Source organism: Callospermophilus lateralis, chromosome 5, assembly GCF_048772815.1.
Source record: "Callospermophilus lateralis isolate mCalLat2 chromosome 5, mCalLat2.hap1, whole genome shotgun sequence".
NCBI lineage: Eukaryota > Metazoa > Chordata > Mammalia > Rodentia > Sciuridae > Callospermophilus > Callospermophilus lateralis.
In genome coordinates this window covers 67,883,597-67,909,226 of record NC_135309.1, presented here as the reverse complement: position 1 = coordinate 67,909,226, position 25,630 = coordinate 67,883,597, and the positions used below count along the sequence as shown (strand labels likewise).

General features: G+C 39.3%; 1 protein-coding gene across 1 annotated transcript in view; it reads right to left on the bottom strand.

Moving 5' to 3' along the window:
• Positions 1-25,286, bottom strand: part of Prelid2 (PRELI domain containing 2) — a 77,864-nt gene extending 52,578 nt beyond the window's left edge. The window contains exons 1-4 of the mRNA XM_077109386.1: positions 25,212-25,286; positions 12,679-12,736; positions 10,282-10,355; positions 8,616-8,776 (exon numbers count right to left, since the gene is read on the bottom strand). Of these exons, the coding sequence (XP_076965501.1) occupies positions 8,616-8,776; positions 10,282-10,355; positions 12,679-12,736; positions 25,212-25,286 (368 nt within the window). The remainder of the gene's footprint in view (positions 1-8,615; positions 8,777-10,281; positions 10,356-12,678; positions 12,737-25,211) is intronic.
• Positions 25,287-25,630: the final 344 nt, after the last annotated feature.

The window sequence follows — 25,630 nt, the reverse complement described above, 5'->3', positions numbered from 1 at the left end:
AAAAAAAAAAAAAAAAAAAAAAAAAAAAAAAACCACAGAGCTATGGTGAGAGGGCAAAGACCAGGGAAACACCTTTACACAAAGATGATTAACTTTTAGAATTACATTACTAGGGCAAAATGTCAATTACCAAGATCAAATCAAAAGCACAATAATAATATTCCACATAGTATAATAGAAAAAAACCTATTACCAGGAAGAGAAGAATAAGAACTGAAACAGACAAACAAATACATGTTAAAGAACAGATGCAAAGAGAAGATATTATGAAATTAAAAAGCCTATCTCAAGCCTGGCTTGGTGGCACATGCCTATAATCCCAGAGGTTCAGGAGGCTGAGGCAGGAGGATCATGAGTTCAAAACCAGTCTCAGCAACTTAGTGAGGCCCCTGAGCAACTTAGTAAGACCCTGTCTTAAATAAAAATAAATAAATAAATGAAAATAAATTTTAAAATGGGCTGGAATGTGGCTCTGTGGTTGAATCCTGGTAGGTTCAATCTTTGGTACTGGGGGAAAAAAAAATAAAAAAAGCTTATCTCAAAATGTAAGGTTTCAGTGAGAAGAAACTATAACTTTCTCCTAAAAAAAAAAAAAAATACATTCCATTCTCCATTTTCCGAGGTAAAAGCCTGGATCTTACTCTACCTAACAAATAAAGCACATTCTCAGAAAAGTTGACTTTAAATTTTATTCTTAGACTTCAGATTAAGATTCACTTTTCTATTTTCTGATTTGGTCCCAATGTCCTAAGGCAAAGCAGAGTTTCAGCCTGGACCTTCATTCAAGTCATTCATCAAAGCAACCTGTGTGGCAACCCAGGAGCTGCAACCACCAGTCACTGTAGGAACCAAAAAAAGAACCAGAAATACAAAAAACTTCTGCCAAATGCTTGCATTAGCCCCTGAATACAATTCTCTCCAGAGCTTAAATTCCACTCTGGAACTAAAATAGAAGGTTCCTACTCCCATGAGTCTTGAATAGGAAGTTCACAATACCAGTGGAGACCGTATATTGAGGAAATGCAAAATTCTCAACAAAACTCATGTTCTTGGGCCTGGGGATGTGGCTCAAGCGGTAGTGCGCTCGCCTGGCATGCATGCGGCCTGGGTTCGATCCTCAGCACCACATACAAAGATGTGTCCGCCGAAAACTAAATAATAAATATTAAAAAATTCTCTCTCTCTCTCTCTCTCTCTCTCTCTCTCTCTCTCTCTCTCTTTAAAGCATGTTCTTGTGCTATAATGGTAAATAATTAGAAGCACCACTTCTATATAACAAATGAATAATGGGGATTAGAATCAAAGACACAGAAATTTTTAAGATTCTGATGATAACAACAACAAAAGCAATAATATCAGAACACTAATATTTACTGACCACAATGGGCTGGTGCTTCTGCAAGCTCTCTCATGTACTATTTTAATCCTCACAACCATACTCCGAAGTAGAGATATTATTCCCATCGTACAGCTGAGGAAAGTGATGCATAAAGAAGCAAAGTAAACTATGCAAGTTCATATAATTATTTTCAGAGGTAGGGTTCTAACTCAAGGATCTTGTCAGTTACTGGGACACATGAGACCTTGCAAGGCCTAGGTGAGCCAGGCTGACTGTGTGAATAAAGCAGATCAGTAAACACTGCAATCAATGAGCCGGACACAGGAAAAACAAGGGATCGTGAAAACTTCTTTCTGGCTCTCCAATTTGAGTAGCCTGATCACTGATACAGAGATGTCCCTGTCATTTGTAGTAATGAGTTTCTGTTACTTCCAAAGCAAAACAAAGACAATGGGTACCACTGAAGAGAAAAGAGGGATAGAAAGAAAGGCACGCAGTGCCCCTTCTTCTACACTCCAGTTACTCTTCCACTAAGTCCATGTCCTGCAGAGGGCACTGACCTCACCCCAGGCCTGAGGGCAGATCCTGACTGGCCAGGGCCTCTCTGGCCACAGCAATCCTCTGATCACTCTTATTGGTGGTGGGGGCGGGGGATCTAAAGGGACTCAGTTGGTCTTGAGGGAAAGGTCTTTTCCCATGTGTTGGGAGATAGGTTCTCTCCCTCTCACAGTTCTGTTCCTCTAATGTGGATAAAGAAGCAAAGAAGCATGCTGACAGCAGTTTCAACAGGAATCCAAATGGCGGGGGCGTGGGGAGGGGGGCATGTATCATTTTTTCCAAAATCAGAATGACTATTTTAAATTTTTAAGCATACACACACCAAGGGGTAGTATTGGGAAAGGTAGAGCCAAAAGAATAAAAGTATGCAAATACAGCCCACTTGGTTCTGAGCTAAAACAGTTCCTGGCTGAGAGGAAAACCATGATAGTTATCAACAGCAGATTCTGAAGCCAAAGTGCCCAGTTTGATTCTGACACTTACTAGCCATCTTACCCTGTATAAGTTACTAACTTCTCTAAGCCTGAGTGTATAAAATAGGGACAATAAGAGTTCAAACCTGGGAGTCATTATGAATTTTAAATAAATTGATATATTTAAACCTACTGTAAACACACACACACACACACACACACACACACACACACACACACACATACACACACACCTCTTAGAACAGTACCAGGCATATAGTAAAACATAAGTAATGGAAGGCTGCTACTGTCTTGAGTCATGGCTTCTGTTATTTGCAACAAAAGGCAACCTACTTGGTCCAGGAAAAGGGATAGAGTAAGTACCAGAGGAGCTCTCTGAGGCACAGTGACAACCTGGGCTCTGGAAGAGTTAGACAAATAAAAAATAGCACATCACTCTACCTTCCAAAAAAAGATGGAAATTCCATTCCATAAAAACTACAGTGGGAAAAATGTCAAATAAAGTTAACAGAGGAAGAAAGCACATTAGAAATATCCAATTGTGCCAGGCTTGGTGGCACACATGGGTAATCCTAGAGGCTGAAGCAGGAGAATCTCAAATTCAGGACCAGCCTGGGCAATTTAATGAGACCCTGTCTCAAAATAAAATTTTAGAAAAAAAAAAAAAAGGTCTGGGAAGTATCTCAGTGGTCGAGTACTTGCCTAGCAATGCAAAAGGCCCTGCATCCATCCCCAAGTCCACAAAAAAGTAAGAAGGGGAGAATTATCTAGTTGTCTGAGAAAACAGATGGGGAAATGACCAATGTAGCTCTTGTCCAAAACAAATGTCACAACTGTGGAGACTTCAGTGGGAAGCCAAAATAAAAGACCTCTGTGAAGAGGCAAAGAGCAAGCCTCGTCAGATCTACAGGAAACCGATTTCAAGCCCATCTCTGAATTGAGCCAGTAGGCCATGAACAGGGACGGTAACATCTGGTTTCTTGTCACCCACCCACACCTGCTAACCAGCATACAGCTTGAAAGTCTAATTTTAGGTTCAGCAGCCATGACAAATTTAGGTATTTTTCTTCCCCCTTTGAAAAAACTGTCCATATTTCATTTTCAGGGTACACTGGCTGGTCATTACTCTCACGTCCTCTGGCAAAGGAGGGAAGCGAAAACAATAACATGTCTTTCTTTCTTTGACTTCCTCCCCACTCCCAGACTACCCACCCATTTAGAATGCCCACCTAAATGCCTCTAAATCCACATCAAGAGCTAAGAAAACATACTCTAGAGTCTGGTTCAGAGCTTTCTGCACAGCTGCCCTTACTCAGAAGCCTTCATGTGGCCACTTGTTGATGAAGGACAAAACCTATTCTCTAGACCTGGGATCCAAAGAACTCTGCAGTCTCAGATAAACCCACCTTTTGTAAATTCCCATATTCCTTCTTCAACCCTTCACTCGAGGTGAACTCTATACCTGGATTCACATCTTGCCTCAGGTTTACTAACTGTATCACCTTGACCATGTTATTTAAACTAAGCCTCAAAAGTACACATGAAGGATCTAGCTTAGACCTTGATGTCATACTAGGTGTCAATAAGTATGAGTCTTCTATGTGGATGGTATAAAATAGAGTGTTTTAGAGTGGATCAGGTCATAATAGACAAAAGAAAAAAGGTGTTAACTGGTCAAAACTTTTTATAAGTCAGACCATAAGTACCAAAATAAAAAATGCACATAACCTTGACCTGGAAACCCCACTTTGCTCAATCCACCTTAAAAGGTAATTAAGTGTAAAAACTACAGACTCTGGAGATTTTCATTACAGCACTGTTTGTGATATCTAAAAAATTCATTTACAAAAAGCTTAAGTGTCAATTAGGCATGGACCAAGAAAATTATATAAACAGATAACTAACTCTAGGTAAAGAGCATTTTTTTTCTTTTTGTTCCCAGAATTGGTCAATGTTTTCTATCATTTTTTCCAAAATTAGAATGACTATTTTAAATATTTAATCATACACACACACAGAGCCTGGCACAGTGGTACATGCCTGTAATCCTAGTTACTGGAAAGGTTTAGAAAGGAAACAAGTTCAAGGCCAGCCTGGGCAACTTAGTGAAACTCTGTCTCAAATAAAATTAAATGTAAGTGCGCGCACACAAAGATATATATATACACACACACACAGCGGAAAAAGTTCCTAAAAGATGCTTTTAATGGATTCTCAGGAATAATTACCATTTTACTCTAGTGAATAAAGGTTCAGTTCAGCTCTTAAGACTAACCAATAGCCCAAATGCCTGCAAAAATCAAAGCTAAAATAGAATGGATGAAATGGAAGACTTTTTTGCATAAAATCAAACAACTCCTTTCTTTTACAATTTCTACAAACAGAGAAAAGAGTTCTATTCTCTGTTATAGCCTTTACACTAAATCCCAACCATCTATGTCCTATGTGAGCTCTTGCCATGAGGGAAACTAAGAAATAAAAACCAGTGGGTATTTCAGAGCAAATCCACCTGTGACGCTAATAAGACCTGACATTCTCATTCATCCAGTGGGCTGCTGGAACATCCTAGAATTATCATTCTATGTCTAAAAGCTATGGGAGCAGTAATGATTTGGAAAAGTGCTGGACTTATAAGAATGGATTTTAGATTTGGGCATTTTAGTTATAAATTTGGGCTTGAAGGGCTATACTCTTTCCATGAAAAGGTGCATAACAAAAAAAAAATCAAACCATACAGAATAACAAAAACACAGTAAGTTATCTCCTGAAATCATAATTCACAGCAATAATTATTAAAATTTATTGCTTGTGACATTTTACTTTTGTTTTTAAACTCATCTCCAAGGAATTAATTATTTCTTACCATTTATATTGGCAAAAATTTAGGTGTTGGGTATTTTATAGCAAAATGAAAATTCTTATGTGCTGTTAATAAGTGCAAATTAGTGTCTTATTAACACACTGGAAGACAATGTGACACAATCTGTATGTTATGAACTATATGTCTATGTTTACACACACACATCTGTCAAGAATTCTTTTTGGGAAACCTTAACCCATAATGTAATGGTATTAGGAGATAGATAGAGCCTTTGGGAGATAATTAAATCTATAGGAAGTGATAAGGAAGAAGTCCTAATCATGGGATTAGTGTCCTTATAAAAAGAGAAAGAGCTTGTTTTCTCTACCCTGTGTGGAAATGACAGAAGACAGTTATCTGCAAACCAGGAAGGGCTCTTACCAGACACTGGATCTGTAGGTGCCTACATCTTAGACTTCCTAAGCTCCAGACCAGTGAGAAATTGGTGTGTGTTGTTCACATCACCCAGTCTACAGAATTCTTATCATAGAAACATAAACACTCATGTCCTGAGAACAAGCCCTATAAATTTTTCTCATATTGAGATATAATTTATAGACCATAAGATTCACAGTTTTTTGTTTTGTTTTGGGGTTGGTTTTGGGGATTGAACCCAAGGGTGCTCAACCTCTGAGCCACATCTCTAGCCCTTTTAATATTTTATTTAGAGATAGGGAGGGTCTCACTAAATTGCTTATGGCCTACCTAAGTTGCTGAGGCTGGCTTTGAATTCACAATCCTCCTATCTCAGCCTCCCCAGACACTGGGATTACAGGCATGCACCCCCATACCTGGCTAAGATACAGCTTTTTAAGGTGTACAATTTAGTGAAATTCAATATATTCACAAAGTTGGGAAGTCATCAACACTAATTCCAGAACATTTTTTGTATTCCCCTCAAAAAAAACTCCATACTCATTAGAAGTTACTCCCTGTTCTCCTCTCTCACTAGCCAGTGGCAATCACTAACCTACTTTCTAACTCTATGGATTTACCTTTTCTGGACATTTCAAATACATGGATGATCCACATGATATGTGGACTTTTTAAACTGGCTTCTTTCACTTAGCACAATATCCTTAAAGGTTTTCCACATTGTAACATAAATAAGCATTCCTTTTTATTCCATTTTATGAGTATATTATATTTAGTTAATTATCCATCAGCTGCTAGACATTTGGCCTGTTTCCATATTCTGGATAATGAATAATGCTGCTATGAATGTTTGTACAAGTTTTTGTGTGGAGATTTGTTTTCATTTCTCAGAATATATATATAGGAGTAAAATTTCTGGGCCAAATGGTAACTCTATATTTAACTTTTTGAGGCATTGAAACCCTGTTTTCCTTAGTGGTTTCACAATTCTACATCCTGCCAGTAATGTATAAAAGTTTCAGTTTCCCCATATCCATCCCAATGCTTGTTATTGTTATTGTTTTTTGTGAGGTTTTTTTGTACTGGGGATTGAACTCAGGGGCACTCGACCACTGAGCCACATCCCCAGCCCTATTTTGTATTTTTTTAAATTTTTTTTTTTTGTAGTTGTAAATGAACAGAATGCCATTATTTTATTTGTTCATTTTTTTTTTTTTGTGGTGCTGAGGATCAAACCCAGTGCCTCATGCATGCTAGACAAGTGCTCTGCCACTGAGCTACAGTCTCAGCCCTATTTTATATTTTATTTAGAAACGAGGTCTCACTGAATTGCTTAGCACCTCGCTTTTGCTGAGGCTGCCTTTGAACTTGCAATACTCCTGCCTTCTGGGCCTCCTGAGCCATTGGGATTATAGGCATGCACCACCGCACCCAGCTCCCCCAACCCTTTTTGTTTTTCTGTTTTTGTTTTTGTTTTTGTTTTTTATTTTGAGACAGGGTCTTGCTGAGTTGCTTAGGGCTTTGATAAATTGCTGAGGCTGGCTTTGAACTCACAATCCTCATGCCCCAGCCTCTCAATTACAGTAGATTAATCCCTCAGCTGGGATTACAGCCCAACTATTATGTGTCTTTTTAATTATAGCTACTCTAGTAAATCTGAAATGTATCTCACTGTGGTTTATTATTTGCATTTCCCAAATAATCCCCACAAATTTTGTGGGGGTTATTGGCTATTATGTATCTTCTTTAAGAACTCTCCATACAAATATCTTGTCAATTTTTTAATTGGACTGTCCTTTTATTATAGAGTTGTAGTAGTCCTCTACATATTATGGATTATAGACTCTTATCAGATATATGTTTTGCAATTTCTTCTCCCATGCTCCTGATTGTCTTTTTACTTTCTTGACAGTGTCCATTTGAAACTCAAAAGTTTTTATTTAATTTTGATAAAATCAATTTTATGTTTTTTTCTTTTGATGCTTAGTTTTCTATTGTCATATCTAAAAAATAAATTGCCTAATCTAAGATCACAAAAATTTATATCTGTTTTCTTCTAAGTATATTATAGCTTTAGAGTTTTTATTATTTAGGTTGTTTGATTCATTTTGAGTTAATTTTATATTTGGTGTGAGGTAGGAGTCCAACTTCATTCTTTCATATATAGATATTCAGTTGTACCAGAACCATATGTCAAAGAGAATATTCTTTCTCCTATTGAACTGTCTTGTAATATATAATTAATATATATCTTAAATATGCAACAACTTATTTGTAGGATTAGCAACACAACTATACATGTTTGTCAAAACTTACAGAACTCTAAACTATGAGTAAATTTTATTGCATGTAAACGATTTCTCAAAAAACCTGGCAACATTTAAAAATTCTACATACAGCAATGCTCAAATATAGTATAAGGGATCACCTATAAGAGACATATGCTTCACAGATATTGTGTTCTTGTTTGTAAAATAGAGAAACTAGACACCATCTGAATGTCTATCACAAAGGAAGTAAATAAATAAAATGTAGAGTAGTCATAAACTTGAATCCTATGCAAAAGAATATGTCAGGTATATACATACATATACGTCTCAAATGGATAAAGCTCAGAAACATTCCATTTAGCAAAAAAAAAAAAAAAGTTGTAAAATAATTTACACAGTATTGCAAAAGCAATATATGAAACCATATATTCAGCCTTTATGTTTACATTATATAAGAGCCCTAAGGTACTTAAGTGCTAAAGAACTAGAAGAATATTATACAAATTAAAATATTCTACTGCCTCTGGAGAAGTTGACAAGACACCAAAATTGAAAGAGATGGTCAGAGGAGTTGAGTTCCACCATTTTTCCTCCAAAGAAATATTTATTCATTTATTACTTATGTGATCAAGAAACTAATTATGTGGCATTTATGGAGTTGTAAGCAGAGGTCAAAAGTACTCAATCATAGCTTTTTAATACACATGCTCCTTTGTGCACCCCTGCACCCAAAATACACACACACACACACACACACACACACACAGAGGTGACCTTACCAATTTGGATTTTCCATACTTTCCCGGAAGACAGACTCCTCCTTCATGGATGCATACTGTGTCCACGTAAGGCAGTGACTCTGAATAGCCATGTTTCTTCCCTGAGGGTTGAGCCACGATTCCTCTTCTAACTGGATACTAGGGACCTTTAAAATGCTCACCTGCCAACAGAGAAAGGATGCCTTTTTCAATTTAAGAAGTAAAAGTTATGCAGGGAATTGAGACCTGCTTTCAATCTTGGGGAATAAAGAGGACAAGACCCCCTGACATACAGATGATGGCCCACCGATGCTGAGCCCCTGGCAATCAAACACACTACGACCTTACCAAGAGCCGGCAAAGACGTGCAAACAGCCCAGAATTTATGTTAGCTGTACGGTGCCTGGCCTAATTTCCCTAACTGCTAAACACTAAGCAAATTATCAGCCTCCTTCTAGGGCTAGTTATGGCCTTCTTAAATTGATGGATTCTAATCGGGCCCACTTACAGGCTCACATGCAGGGTGCTATCTGGTAAAATATTTTCTTCATTTTAAACTCTGTCCAATACCTAGAACTGTATGCTTTCCTAGGTGAAGAAGACATGGAAAACTACAAAGGCAGAATTGTACAAGTCAGAGGTATCCTTAAATTATTTAAGAATTGAGATACAAGACAAAGTTGAATGCCTTTCTAAATAATAGATTCAAAGTGAGTGTATAGGGCAAAGGCAGGGTATGCACTCAGTGGAAAAAGCCAGTAATAATTTGCTGCTACAGTGTAACACATTTTACCATCTGGAAAATAAAAGAAAGTTCATTTTCATTGACATATTAGCTTTCTTTCTACTAAGAATGTGACAGAGTCTTTTAATCCACGATAGGGAAGTGATGGAAGCTGCCGTTTTCCCTACGTATGGCGCAGCAATTTAATTTGCAAGCTAATCAGCAGGAGCCGAGTTGAGTTCTAAATCACACATAGAATCTCTTGCAGGTTGAAACAACCATCTGAGGCATTTTTAGACGTGTGTATCATAATGCTTTCCTCTTACTTCCTAATAATTGCAAAAAGACTCTTGTCACAAGTCTCTCTATGGTTCAAGCCAAGCGATTAAAATTTTCCACTCACCTTTTTCCAACAAAGAATCACCAGAGTGCTTAAAGAGTTTCAAAGAGAGAAAACAATTTGCTATCATGAAGATTTCACGATCAACAAGATTATTTCACAGAAATATACAAAAAGATTTACATAGGGCACTAAGAACATCATACTCTCAGAAATTACTCATCTCTGACAGTGAATTAGGAAACTGAACTTTTAACTTCCTTACCATCAGACTAAATATTTACAAACTTCCCCCTTCCAATCATGTTTACCTGAGTCATTTTTAGCCATATACAGGCTGAAAACAATATCACTTCATGCAAAATACCAAAAGTATCTTTAATACTCGTAGAACATCTCTATATCCATTAAGATTCCTTCACAGAAGAAGTAGAGACAGGGACAAAGAATCCCCAGCAGCATCTGCCAAAAGCAGGGTGGATAAGAAAAGGCTTTCCTCCTCCAAAGAGCAATGAGGTGGGAGGAGTAGGACAGTCCAGGGCTCTGCCTCATATCTCTCTCCAAAACTGTTAAAAGCTACTCAGTGTTACATGTACTGTGACTAAATTTTGTAAAGAATTTACCTTTCTTAAAATTTCTGGAATCACATTCTGGCAGATTGCAATCCTCTTTCTATAGATGATTCCTGTTGATTCATCTAGAAAAGAAAATTTCACACTCAAAAAGAAATTAAGTAAGAAAAGATATTCTTGACGTAAATCTTTTAAAGTCAACCTCAATTTTCTATATGTATAGTTCGTAGAGAAAATGTTTAACTCAAAACTCAGTTTCCTTCACCCCGATTCTTCGCTAAGTCACAGGTGTTCCTTATCTATGATCAAGCATTGAGGGTGAAACTTAGAACAACTCACAATGCACATGCTAAAGTCAAGGATAAAGAATCATAAACTGTGTACTACTCTGGATTATCAATGTCAATGCTCCAGTGACGACAGCCTGTGAGCCTCCTGCTCAATTCCAATAAAGAGAATGTTTTGTATTAAGATGGAGAATCTAAGCTGTTCATGGTAGTGCACACCTGTAATAACAGCAACTTGGGAGGCTAAGGCAGAAGGATTGCCAGGTCAAAGACAGCCTCAGCAACTTAGTGAGAGCCTATCTCAAAAAGGGCTGGGGATATAACTCAGTGGATAAGAGCCCCTGGGTTCAATCCCTGGTACCAAAAAAAAAAAAAAAAAAGGTGTAGAATCTGGTTCTGTCAGCATCTATACCACACTTTGAAGCAGATTTCTAACCAGAGTTTAAGCCTTGGTTAGAAATTACAGCTAACTAATTATACAAGCCATACTCTTTGCTCATAGAGGAATTGATGCCCTGGGAACAGAATGATTCTGTTTTGTAAAAAGTTTCCAGAAGAGTGCCAGGTATATAAAAAACACAATAAATGGGAGTTAAGGAAAAGGGAGACAGAGGCAAAGAAAATGACAAACTTTGAAGTGCTGTTATTTGCTCTGAGAATTACTGGAACTCAACTACACTGCAGGTCACAGTCCTGATCCTGGCTGCAAACATCCTGACTGCCCAGAATTATTGTAAAACCATCTGCCTGTTGGAACTCCCTCTGGCCATGTCATCCCCACTCTTAAAATGGATGAGCTACTCTCAGAGGCAAAGATGCCCTTGACAATGACAGACATTATAATTAATACTCCTAGAGCATTTTAGAATGTGCTTGTTGTTTTCTCAATGTTGATCTTCACAACAACTTAAAAACCAGATTATTTTACTACTTGGGAGCTCAGATGAACAAACTGAGCCTCCCAAAAGTTAAACTATGGAGGTAGTAACAAATCAGGACTGGGAGTCAGGTGTGTCTGATGCCAGATAAAAACTTAATCCTACATTAAATGCAGATACATGAGAAAACAATTTTTAAATATATTTATCTAACTATAGAAGTAAAGAAAATACCCTTACAAACAAAAGATAGCTTTACATCTATCAAGCACAGAGGGGCCTCAGAGCAGGAGCATCTCATGATTTCTAAGAAGGCTGCAGGGCATGTTAGACAGCAATCTGGGTGTCTCCAAACGTTTGTGCATTGATGACGTATATTGTCATAGCTTCCCATGCTGCCCATTCCTCGAGTTCAAACGGCAGGGACAACCTTTCCACTGAGGATAGCGATGACAAAGAACAGGAGAGATGCCTAAGGTCTAGTGCAGGGGTCAGAAATTTTCTGAAAAGAGCCATAAATAATTTGGCATTAAGGTCTCTACTGAAAATAACTCAGCTCTGCCATTACAGAAAGGAAAGAGTCATAGGTAAATAATTGGTGTGAATATATTCCAATAGAACTCCCCAAAACAGGCATCATGAGCCATCATCGGTCTAACCAACACTGAAACACATTGTCAAGTACATTTATGAGTCCATAATCTAACCATTCTCTGGTCACATCTCATAATATGCTATTAATCACACCTGTTTTGCTATCTACAAAATAATACATAATCATAGGATAAAGATATAGCCGTTAGATTTAGGGTAAATTACTTAACCTCTCTATATATCAATGTCTTCATTCATTAAATAATCAAAGTAAGAGTGCCTAGCACATATTAAGTAACCCAAAATGTTACCTATTACAATGATGTAACTCACTATTGTTTTGTTTTTGAACTAGTGATTGAACTCGAGGACACTTAACCACTGAGCCACATCCCCAGCCCTTCTTTTTGTATTTTATTTAGGGATAGAATCTTGCTGAGTTGTTAGCTCCTCACTCAGTTGCTGAGGCTGGCTTTGAACTCATGATCCTCTTGCCTCAGCCTTCCAAGCCACTGTTATTACAGGCGTGTGCCACCACAGCCAGCTTGCAGCTCAGTCTTACCATTGAAAGTGACAAGAGAATTGCTTAAGACAAAACAGGATGCACACATATGCACACATACATCTTTACAAAAGTTGGCGTCACCTGACAATCATCACTGATGAGTGGGTACACTCAGAGGACTTACCTATTTTTTCCTCCACGATTTTTACAGAGATGACATTTTTATCCATGGGGTTTGGATACTAAATGAAAAAAACATAAAGAAGAATTATAATTCATCTTTAACCAAAGTGAATTAGGTCGTAGAAACCACAGCTATCTGCAGGATCCATAAATATTTGCCAAGCAACCTCTCAGTAAAGGCCAGTTTTAAATCAAGGATCTTAATTTCATTATTGGGCCTGGATAAGTGAGAAGCCTGGACTTGTATGAAATCCAGGGAAGATTTAGTTCTAACATAGCCCTGGGTATGTGTGGGGGGGTGAGGTTAGACTAATTAACAAATAATAATACTATCAATGCTGAGCCAGACTAACGTAAATCAAGAGAGTTCTTCGTGCCAGGCACTGTCTAAATGCTTTAATGGCATGATCCCATGTAAATCCAAAGCTGTTCTCTTAGGAATGGGTTATAAGTTGTTATCCCCATTTTTCAGAAATGGATACTGAATGAAGATTGGATTGGTTACAGTCACCCAGCTGGCCCCTGCTGGAGTGAGCAGATTAAACCAGGCCTGTTTAATACGGAGAGAATTCCTTCACTACTGTCCTATAACCATTGCCTGGTAGCTGGATTAGCATCTCAGGATAATGATCATAGACATATACCATGCCAGGGAAATAGTAGGTGCTTTATAAATATTTAATTTGCTGATTGAATTCTCTTGAAAGACAATTTGGATGTAATAAGGTTGATAATAGCTACCATTTTTGTCCTTGGCAATTTACATACCTTATCTCATTTAATTCTCCAAAACATTCCATGAAGTGAGTGTTATTTTTTCCATTTCATATGTGAGAAATAAGGATTGGTTTGTAAATTAAATTATTTGCTCAAAAGAATTCATGAGTAATATATTGAGATAATGTAATTTACCCCAGATACTCTCTGCCTGTCTCCAAAGCCAGTCCTCCTCCCTACCATGAAATTACCTCGCCAGTTACTTTAACCCAACCTTTTCCATTACTCAGATGTGGAGAGAGAAATGGAGGGATCAGAAGTGACTCCCTCAAAGTCATAAATCAGGTGGCCCTGAGCCCCTGGGCCCAGGCCTCCCCAGGTTTCCTGCCTCTCATGTGATCAAATTTGAAAAGGAAATTAGCAGAAAGTCTTATTCAGGGCAACAAAAAATGCTGAGCAAGAGGTAAAGCTAAGGGGTGAGAGCAGAGGGGCCATTCACTTGAAGAACTTGAGCTTTAAGTCAAGCTTTAAGCATGTGGGTCTTTCCCAGCAGCAGCTGAAGGCACCTGTGTGTGTGTGTGTGTGTGTGTGTGTATGCACCTGCACCTGCACACCTGTCTCTCTGTTTAGAAGAGTCTGTCTGACCAGCTGATTTTCAGGAAGAAGGATTTGTCACTTTCACACATGCTTAAAGATATCTGTGGCCGCAGAAAGACCCTAGATTAGAACATTGGTTCTATGAGGCAGGGATGTCATCTGTTTCAGTTACTCCCGTTTCTCCACTGACCAGCACACATGGGAAGCTCCCAATAACTATTTGCTGAGTGAGTGAGTGACCTCGGGAACTAGTCTGGGAAGCAGGTAGCTTCTCACTCTTCAGCTGTCTCAACACCACCAGACCTTCCACATTGGCAATGTCACTCCCATCTCCATTCTGGCAATGGCAATCTTGGTTAACTGATGAAAAACATGGTTTGTTAATTCGTTCGATTGTTCTGCAGTACTGGGAGTCGAACCCAAGGCCTTCCATATGCTTTACCAATGAGCTATATTCCCAGACCAAAAAACATGGTTTTTATAAATTGCTTTAAAAACATTCATTTTTATCCCTGGAAAGGAAGTGCTCAAAATTAAAACAACCGGTTTTCTGAAGTTTAGCCCTTTACAGACACATGTCCAAAAGAGTTGGTTTAGATATTCTACTTCTCAGCACAAGAGACCTTCATTTAAACGAGAACCTTGAAGCAGGGGAGAATCCGAGACTCCCAAGGCCTGGGAAGCTTGTGTGCGTGTGTGAGAATTGTAACTTGCACACTAAAGTAACTAAGATTGTTTCCTGTACTACATTCTGGTTTGCTCACTGTATACCCACAAATAAATCCTCATTGAATATCATATTATAAATATGCTACATGTTGTCTACACTGAATTAAATCACAGAAGAAATTAGAAATGTAGTCACCATGGAAGTATAGTGATAAAAGTTTTCAAGTTCTGATACTTCACTGAGTTGTCAATAAAATTCCTAAAGACTGTAAACTCAAATACTTCATGATTTTACATAATCTTAAAATCTGCTTACTAATACACAGGTGTTGATTTCAACAATAGTGAAAACTCTCTAGTTTTTCTTCATTCGAGTTTTTTTGAGAATATACCATGCCAGACACTGTTCCAGGCACTCAGGATATAGCATATGGCTACAAAATTGTAGCCTCTTACAGGATTTATAGGTTAATTGGGTAAACAAATAATAAATAGGTCAGTTCTGCTCAGAAGAAAATAAAGCAGATTGAAGGATAATAAGCAAATGAAAACCCATGGAACAGTGCATTGTAAAATACTTCAGGATCATTCATTAGACAATGTTTGTAAATAACAAAAGTAAAATGGAAATCTTATTAGCTGAACATAGCCACCATGAACTGTTCTCTGTAGGAAATAATCATTTGCAAGATCTAAGTCATTTTCCTACACAACTACTTTTGGCATTTTACAGGCATGAGCCTCAAATTTCTATACAAGATTGGTAAAAGAAATGAGGGGGTTTATGTGCAATAGCTAAATACCATTACACCATGACATGAATAGCACATATTTTAACTTTTTTTTTTTTAATTAAAGAAATATTGAACTGAGGCTCCTCCTACCTGGCATTACTAGAAAGGATCTAACGCCATCTTGTGGTAACTTGAATATTCATGTTTCAATTCATGAAAATTTATCTAAAGGCCAATAATACGGGTTTGAGAAAGGGAAGGTGCTCCAAGAGATCACCAGCAGGAACACCAACTTGGAAAGGCAGTAAACAGGTGGCCAGGTTTCTCTGAAAACCTTTTCAAGCACAGTGTGATATGTAATTCATTGAGCCAGATCAGGATCTATTCAATCGAAGATTCACTGAGCATCTAACTTTGTCCATGCAGGATGCTCTGCATTAGATAGAGGCTGCCATGATCTCATTTAGTCCCCTGCCCCCCCACACCAAAAAAAAAAGTATTAAGACACGGAATCTTTTTGTTACAAACCTAATGGTGTGAAGCCCCCAGACAAGCAGGGTCTCACTGGGACTCTCCCTTTCCCATTCCACACTGGAGTCTCTCCTAAAAGCAAAGTGGTCTGTCTGATGACCTAGATTTCTGCCAAAAGCCCTTGTCTTCCTTGAACCTGGTTCGGCACATCACAATCTGCAGTGTGCATAAGAATTTCCCATAAAGCTACACACAATCACTAGGTATAAGATGTTTTATGGGTGATTTGAGGGATTTTTCAAGGTGCAATTGACTTTATTTTTATTTTACTTATAATTTTTACTTTCTTTCCAAAACAAATAAGATAACTCCTTTCCCTTTCCCAATCAAAAATCACCATACATAGTATATGTAACAGTCTAGCAAAAGCAAAATGTAGATTTTCCTTGGTTGCCATATACTCCCGCTTTTACTTATTTATTACCTATTAAAAGGTCAGAGGCCAAACACTAAATGATGCAGTGGGAGGAGTATACATTAAAACCAACACAATTGGGAAAAATAAGGACAAAAAAAATGAGTTTGTCTAATTATAGAAATAATATTCAATACAACTGTGGATGAAGCTTTATGAAGAAACAGCATTTAATTTTCTTATTTTCTGAGGGTAAAATTCATAATTCAGAAATCCTACTTTCAAAAATTAGAAGTTATTAAAGTATCAACTTTCTAAAAAGCTCAGAAGTCAGTGCCTTCCTTTTGTAATATTGCCCCTCCACACACACACACGCACCAAAAGTGTCAATGACCTCAAAAGGAGTCATATGTACTAAATTTCAAATGGGAGAATACGGTAGCAGGTGAGCTAACAGATCTCTGATTAGTCCTGCAAAGGAGGCCGTGAGGACCTAAAATAAGTCTGCATATTAGCAAATACATATTTCCTTTATAAGGTTTAAGGGAATCTGCTACCCAGGCTGTTTCCAAACATGTATATGCAGAGGAATAAAACTGCTGAAAAGAGATTTGGTGTTTAGCCACAGAAAGAAACCACCATGAGCTGTGCCAAATCCCTTTTTTGTGAGCTCCATGAAATACTCTATCTTGGAAGAAAAGCAAACCTGACTTTACATGAAGATCAAATGAGTCATTGATTAATCAAAACTTGAATGATCAAGGACTAAACATTTAAGTCAATAGATTTTTTGAGTAGCTGTTCATTGGTCTTTCATGCCAACATAATGATGAAGCAGAAAGAACAAAGGACAAGGAGCCCAGACATGTAGACCATGACGCCACCTCTGGTGAAGTGAGGGCGGTAAACCCCAGGCGCTCTTCGGAGGTCCTGCCCCGAACAAACTCCAGTTCTCAACGAAGGCCACCCAAAGTTGCAGCAGCCTCTCTTTCAAAAATGTCCCAATAATCAGCAAATGGCATAGTGAAGTTTTTTGAAAGGATAGTTTATAATTGAAATATAGAGGAAAATTATCTTATCTCAACTTTAAACGAATGCATAAACCAAAGGGGGCTTTACCATTGCATTATATTATATCCCCAGATCTTATAAATTTTTTATTTTGTGACAGGGTCTTACTAAGTTGCTCAGAACCGGGCTTAAACACGATCTTCGTGCCTCTGCCCATCAGAAGCTGGGATTACAGTTAGAGGACACCATGCCCAGCTAACCCAAAGTTTTTAAACTTACAATCAAAAGGCTAGGTATGTGGTTCAGTGGTAGAATACCTGTGTAGCATGTGCAAGACCCTGGGTTCCATTCCCAGCAAAGCCAAAAAAGTAAAAATAAAAATTACAAAGACACAATAATTGACTGGCATTCTTCAAAAGCACCATGATCCAGAAAGACAAAGAAAAACTAAGGAACTGCCCACCACCAAGGACACTAAGACATTTCAATTAAATGCAATGCAGGATCCTGGACTAGATCCTAGACTAGAAAAAGGATATTAGTGGACAACTGGCAAAATCTGAATAGGTCTCTAAATTAGTTACTAGAATTTAAGCAATGATAACATCCTAGTTTTAAAATTAGGAGCTGGGAGTATAGCTTGGTGGTAGAACATATGCTTAGCATGCACAAGACCCTGGGTTCAATCCCTAGCACCAAAACAATAAATAAAAAATAAAAATTTTGCTGTGGTTTGGGGAAGCTGGGAAAGGAGATAATTTGGTTTTGCAATGATTGTCAAATTATTTCTACTTAAGAGGTTTAAAAATAAAACTAATTTTTTAAAATATTTATTTTTTAGCTTTAGGTGGACACAATATCTTTATTTTATTTTTATGTGGTGCTGAGGATCAAACCCAGTGCCCCATGCATGCCAGGCAAGCGTGCTACCACTTGAGCCATATCCCCAGCCCAAAACTAAAATTATTTAGACACACAATGTTGAAAAACAGAATGAGTTTTAGTATCTAGTATCCAAGAGAGAGAGTTAGAAGTGCATTCGTGAGAGTCTTGGGCAAACCGTCTTTGATCTGCCTTAGTTTCTTCATTATAAAACAAAAATAAACACCTATCTCAAAGAGTTATTACAGGAATTAAAGGAAAGAAGCTCCTATAAAGTCTGACACCAGAACCAGGCTCATACTCAACAAACACGGCTGACGTGGAACTAAGGAATGAATCAAGACATTGATTTTTTGCCTCGAGATCTACTGCAGGGCAGCATTAGGTTTATTTCTAGCAACTATCCACAATCCAAAAACATTTAAATGACTGAAAAATTATTCAAACATAATGCTTTCAACTTCTCTAATACATACTTTACCAATTCAGAATTTGTAGAAAATACAACAGCTCCCTGGTTCTTCCCTTCACTCACATTGGGGAAAGCACTGTATTGGTGAAGAAAGGACTAGAGGGAACATTTACTCCGAAAGAAGGTAACAGACTGTTTCTAGATACTTTAAAAACTCTTATAGACTTAAATTCAAATATGAATCTTGCCTCTACACTACAGATCTGCAATATGGTCCCTGGGAAAGCATTTATCACAAAACTGAGTGTATTCCTCTCCCCTGACAATGAGCTCCTTGAGGAAAAGAACATGTTTTATTCATCTTCACATCTCCCAGGGTCAAACAGTGCAGACTTAGAATGCCATATAATAAACCTAATGAATGTATAACTATTAATACTTTGATAATTAAAAATCTCCTTTCATACACTAAGCCACAGTTTCTACTAGATAAGTTTCAAAGCACACTTAAAAATTACTTAAATGGCATTTTTAAAATAATTTGCCATTCAAATGTGCATTTTTATTCATGCTTATTCCCCTTTGTCACTCCAAGTTAGTAAAGATTTGTACAGACTACTTCAAAAACAGTTTTTTCATTTTCAGCTTCATGGAAGGGGCTCAATAAATTATTATTATCCCCATCATTTATAAAGAACATTAAAAGCACTACTGTGGGGCTAGTATTGCACGAGGTCCTGGGTTTATCTCCACCACACACACAAAAGTACCTACTGTGTGCCAACATTAAGTTAGGCATATTGTATGTAAGTATATGCATTGTCTAATTTAATTTCTCCAACTCCAGAAGATAGTTACTATTACTCCTATTTTGTTTTATTCTTGTTCACAGTACTGTGGATTGAGCCCAAGGGTGCTTTATCACTGAGCTATATCGCCAGCCCTTTTTATTTTGAGATAGGGGTCGCACTAAATTGCCAGGTTGGCCTCGAACTTGTGATCCTCCTGCCTCAGCCTCCCCAGTTGCTGGGATGAAAAGGGCACGCAATTGCACCCAGCCTATTACTCTTGTTTTGCAGGTGAGGAAACTGAGGCAGAGAAAAATGAATGGACCTGTCCATACTCACATGGCAGCTTTCCAACCTGTCAGACCCCTTGCCCCTCCCATCTGTGCCCTTCTCTTTCAAGTCAGGCTTTCTTTTCTAGGAGAACTGAGAATAGGAAGTAGAAGTAAAGAAAGGCCAGAACAGATGTGAAAAAAAAAAAAGATGAATAGCCATTATGTTATGCTAAGCCTATGGTTTATCAGGTCATTTATTTTGGAAATGTAGGCTCACCCTAAATATTTCTGGAGCTCTTGAGGGAGAAATTTTCCACACATGTAAGTGTCAGATTTGCAAGAGAGAAAAGATAAGATCAGAAATGGAAACATTATTAATTACCCAATCATCTTCCTACTCTAAATGGAAATAGCCAATCATAAATCCCTTTTATGAGCTTAGGGGGTAAACTCTCATGCCATTTCATTCAGCACATAGGGTCCCAACTAGAATTAATAACCCCCAAGGTCATGTATTGAAGCAGAGAGATTATTTTCATCTGTCTGTTTTGCTACAGTATTCAAGGTAAAGACATGTTTCTGAGCCTTCTTTGGGTACCTGGTATACATGCAAAGCAAATGACGAAAATCCCTGCTCAAGATAGCTTACACTCTTAAAATGAGTCTTTTGCCTATAGCACACAGTCCACCTGAAAGGCTCTCTAATAAGAAAATCGTTGACCTGTCTGGCCTCCTGTAGGTATAAACAAGAAACAAGAAAATCCAGTCAATACAACGTCTCTCTAGGTCCTTTTTAATGACTTCAAATTCCAGGTAAATGAAATATAAGGAGTTCCCTTTCTTCCAGCTCAAAAAAGGCAAGCCCATTCAAAAGGCCTATCCGGGCTTCCAGAGCAGTCAGATCTTGCACACTGCTACATCCATCTATACAACGTGTTCTTTTTGTAGATGATTTTAAGTAAAAGGAAGGAAACAGCTGTGAGGGATGAGAGCTAGAAAGCTAAGAGTCATTCAAAGAAAGAAACCAAAACACACTGTCAAGAGCACTGACATCCCAGTTCATGGAAAGTACAGTTTAGCATCAGATGAATAAACCATTGTGGGTTTCCTAGCATTCCTCCACGAAGAGTTCATTGAGAAACACTATGTTCCATGAACAAAGAGTATTGCATTGTTTGTTTTCAAAATATCGCTTATCTTTGAGATCTTGCAGCTAAAATTCTGCTTGTGGTATTCAACAGGCAGGTGTGAGAAGAGCAAACATTCTTCAGGTCTTAAAATAGTACTGTATTATAACTTGGAAGGCAAGTCCTAACATACCAAAAGTCATAGATCAGTAGATTCTATTTAAACTAGAACTTCCTCAGTTCTAAAGTGGCTTCAAACATACCATTGTACAAAATCAGACTAAATGCTTCCCAGAGATCCTCATATGATTGTCACTTCCATCAAGTAGTTTCCTATGGGAGAAAAATACACACACACACACACACACACACACACACACACACATACACACGTGCTAAAAAAAAAAAAAAAAAAAAAGCATATTTTTCAAGAAAGACAATTCTTACTATTTTGGGCTTATAAAAAGCATATGTGTAGGCCTCTCTCTCCCAGAGATGGCCTTTATTTGTCAGCTCTGACAAATAAACTTTCATGTGTTAAAAAAAAAAAAAAAAGCATATATGTGTCAAGCTGTTACACTTTTCATCCTCAAAACCATCCTGGGAGGTAGGTGGGGTAGAAGGCATTACCATTTTACAGATGAGAAAGCAGGGCTGTTTTATACAAGGTGTGTATGTTGTTTAATGAACAAGGTCTCTAGTCAAGCAGGCCACTGAGCACAGGCCACTGAGCACCTAGGGAAGGAGGATGCTTTTCTAATTTGCATTAACAGCTCTATTTACTTTCCATTGGCCCCATATTCTAGAAGTTCATGGAGAAGACCCCTAAAGATGCCTTTCTTAATTTGTAGTATAGTGCCACTTATCTTTGAAAGCACTGTGAAAACTGTTTCCCATAGCTATCCATCCCTCCAATGAACGAACAATGTCTACTGACATCCAGTTCATGGCTTCAAATAATATAAGGTGAACACGTACAAACAAAGATGTTGTGTCCGCCGATAACTAAAAAATAAATATTAAAAAATTCTCTCTTTCTCTCTCCTCTCTCACTCTCTCTTTAAAAAAAAAAAAAAAAAGGTGAACATTCTCAACACAAATTGATTTATTGACACCACAGAAAGTCACATAGCTCCTCCCAGGCAACCTCTGAATGACTGTACCTTGCCAAATGTCCTCCATGGTTCTTATTTACCATACAGCCACTTTGCTGAGCATCTTATAAGCAGCATAGCGGGATTCTAACTGAATGTAGTGACATCAGCTATACTATGTGACACATAAAAAACCCACAGAATCAAGAAGATTAAAAACCTATCATAGCCAAGCATAGTAGTGCACACCTGTAATCCCAGCAACTCGGGAGGTTGAGGCAGGAGGATCGCAAGTTCCAGGCCAATCTCAATAACTTAACGAGACCCTGTCTCAAAATAAAAGAGGCTGGGGATATAGCTCAGTGATAGAGTGCTTACCTCACATGCAAGGCTCTGGGTTCCATCCCTTGCATCAAAAAGAAAAGAAAAAAAGCCTGTCATAGGTTTAAGTCACTAAATTTTGGAGTGATTTGTTACAGAGCAATGAATAACTAGAAGACTGCATGTTCTCACCCTAACACACATCAAAGCTGTACCTTTATGTCAGGGACAACAGGTCCACCCAGTTGAGCAGACTGCACAAAAGGAGACCAAGATCAGATGAAGAACACCACAAAGGGGATTGTGAAATATTTTATTACTTGAGTACTCTTCTGAGTGTCCAGAATGCACAAGGCAGCAGCGCCTGCCGGTCAGGGGCATGGGCTTTGGAGGCAGATATGCTAGAAATCCTGGCCATGCTGCCTGCTGGCTGCAGGAACTTGAGAAAAATTGCTTAAACTTCTCTGAACCTCAGTTTCTCCATACTGTGAAATGGAAGTCAGCTATAACAACTTCCTGAGGCTGGTGGGAGGAGTAAAGATGACAATATATGGAAAGGGTACACACATGTGTATACACACACACACACACACACACACAAACACAACTTGCCTAGAAAACTCCTATTTAGGCCATCTCACAAATGCCACCTCCCAACGAAAGCCTCCCTAAAGACCACCTTCTTGGACTTTAGCCGGCCTCCTGCCATACTCAGTCACAACACCATGTGTTTTCCTTGTGTCATCATCAACTGGAGTTATAGTTCACTTCATCGTTTAATAATGGTGGTCTCATCCACTACAGATCATCAGCTTCATAAGAAGGTAGCCTGCCTGTTGTCCTCCTATGGTGTTCTAGAACCTGGCAGAGCAGGCACACAGCAGTATCTAAAATACCTGTTGAATGAAAGAATAACATTTTCCTGAGTAATCTATGAATGAGAGTGTGGCGCTGCAATATGTGCCTCTGCAGGAGTGAGTTCTGGCCAGAAAGAGCTTAGTCTAATTGGAGAATAAGACACCACCAGAATCTGAGCCTGTAGATGGTCAGTACCTCTTGAGTCTTGAGGAGGCAGAGATAACTTCTCTGTGACAACAACCCAGAAGAGTTTTGCAAAGGAGTGGTGGTGCTTCAGTTTGGATCTCAAAATGTTCCCCAAAGGCCCATTTGTTAAAGGCTTGGTTCCCAGGGTAGTGCTATTGGGAGATGGTGGAGCTTTGGAAGGTGGGGCCTTGTGGAAGTGCCTTAGGTCATAGGGGCTATGCCCTTGAAGGGGGTTATGGGACATCAGCTCCTTCCTTAATCTCTTCTTTGCTCCCTGGCTCAGAACAGTTTTGCTCCACCAGGTACTCCTGCCAGGATGTGCTGTCTTATCACAAGCCCAAGCAATAGTATCAATTCATTGAGCATGAACTAGAACCTCCTAAACCATGAGCTACAACAAACCTTTTCTCATTACAAGTTATTTCTTTCAGGTATTTCATTATTTTGATGGAAAGCTAGCTAACATAAGTGGCCTTAGAGAATCCATATTCTAAAGTGCTCATCCTAACAAACAGGAGAGAGCTTTTTGGCTACTGCCTTTTTTAAGCCTAAATGCCTGGCCTAAGGCAAAGTCTACATAAGAACATAATTTATTCTTTCATTCATTTATTCATTTATCAGATTTCTACTGAATACCTAATAGGTGCTAGGCACTATACTGGAATCAATAAACAATACCAACATGCTGACATTCCCTCTAAAAAAGGCCTCAGAAGCAACACCATGCTAACCAGCATTCTAACCCTCAGTAACCTGGGTCCCCAACTATGTTACATGTAATAGAGGCCAACCCCTATCACTTAAAGAAATGACCTTTATCTCCCCCGGCACTGCCCTGAGCTTTGCTTCTAGGTTGTATATGATTTCACTATCCAGGGCTACTGCCCAAGGCAAACAGCAATTTTTTAAAATCTTGCTTAAGATTATGAAAGCTGAAAGGGAACTTAAAAGATCATCTGGTACAAACACCCTCATCTTTCGGATACTAAGTCCTGGGGAGAAAGACCCCTGGCCAAAGTCACCAGAAAACTAACTAAAGATAGAACCAGACTGTAGTCCACTCCAAGGCTGGGATGCAAGAGGGCCTGATATATTTTGATAAGGTTCTCAATTTCAAGAGTATAAACAACAGTAATATTTTGGCCAGGAGCAGTGGCGCAACGCCTGTAATCCCAGCGGCTCAGGAGGCTGAGGCAGGAGGATCACTAGTTCAAAGCTAACCTCAGCAGAAGCGAGGCACTAAGCAACTGGGTGAGACCCTGGCTCTAAATAAAATACAAAATAGGGCTGGGGATGTGGCTCAGTGGTCGAGTGTCCCTGAATTCAATCCCCGGTACCCACCCCCTCCAAAAAAAAAAAAAAAAAGTAATATTTTGGAGCCCTTACTAATAATCAGTCGCTGCGATAATCATTTCACATTAAATATCTTGTCTGGATTCTCACAACCACTCTGTGAGTTAAAACCGTTTTACATTTGCCCCATTTTACTGATTACAAAACTAAGGCTGGGAGAGGGTAAGGGATAAGCTCAAAGTCCCACAGCTGTTAAAAGAGAAAGTGTTGAGGTAGTAGAATGAATACTAAGTAAATAAGGACATTGGCTTCAACAGCCTCCTTTAAGGGGTTAGCCTTTAAGGGGTTAGTGATGAACTAGAAAGATCCACAAGTCAGTCGATGAAGTGAAGCTCTGCCCAAGGCTGCTCCCTTCAGCTGGGCGGGGTGTGGACGTGATGCCCTGCACGGTGTCCCTGCTCTCATCCTAGCCCGGGAGTCTTCGAGGAAACCCGCCCCCCTCCCTCTCCCCGCACGTCCCCGAAGCAACACTCGCGGTGGAGGGAGAGGCGGTTCGGTCGCGGATCGGATTCCCGCGGGGGCAGAGGACCCCTGAGCGAGCGCAGCAGGCAGCGGCGCACCAGAGCGCCAGCTGCAGGGACAGGGCGGGAGAAGGCGAGCCCGGGCCGGGACAGAGGGGGCTGGTACCTTTCGGAGGAAGCTGGCGACCACCTGCTCGAAGGGGTACTTGTACACCTGGTGCACGTCCACCGTGATCCCCATCCCCGCCACGGACCACACCTCCGCCAGCGCACAGCAGCCGGAGGTCGGCCGGGGCCACAGGCACCCACGCCCAAGCGACCAGGGGCGTGGACTTTCCTCTGCCTTTTCAAACTTTGCAAACTTTATTGTCCATTCAGAGAAACAGACAGTAGGTCACGCCCATGTCCCCTTCCGCCAGCGTCCTAAGTAGGTGGCAGGCGACGGGGGGCGCGCCCGGGAACCGAAAGCCACGGGAGCGCGCCCGGGCACCCAGGGCTGCATGATCTCAGCCCCTACGGCCCAGGGCAGTACCCGGCCCCTCCCCCCTCCCGGGCCACGCGAGCCACCACACCACACCACACCCT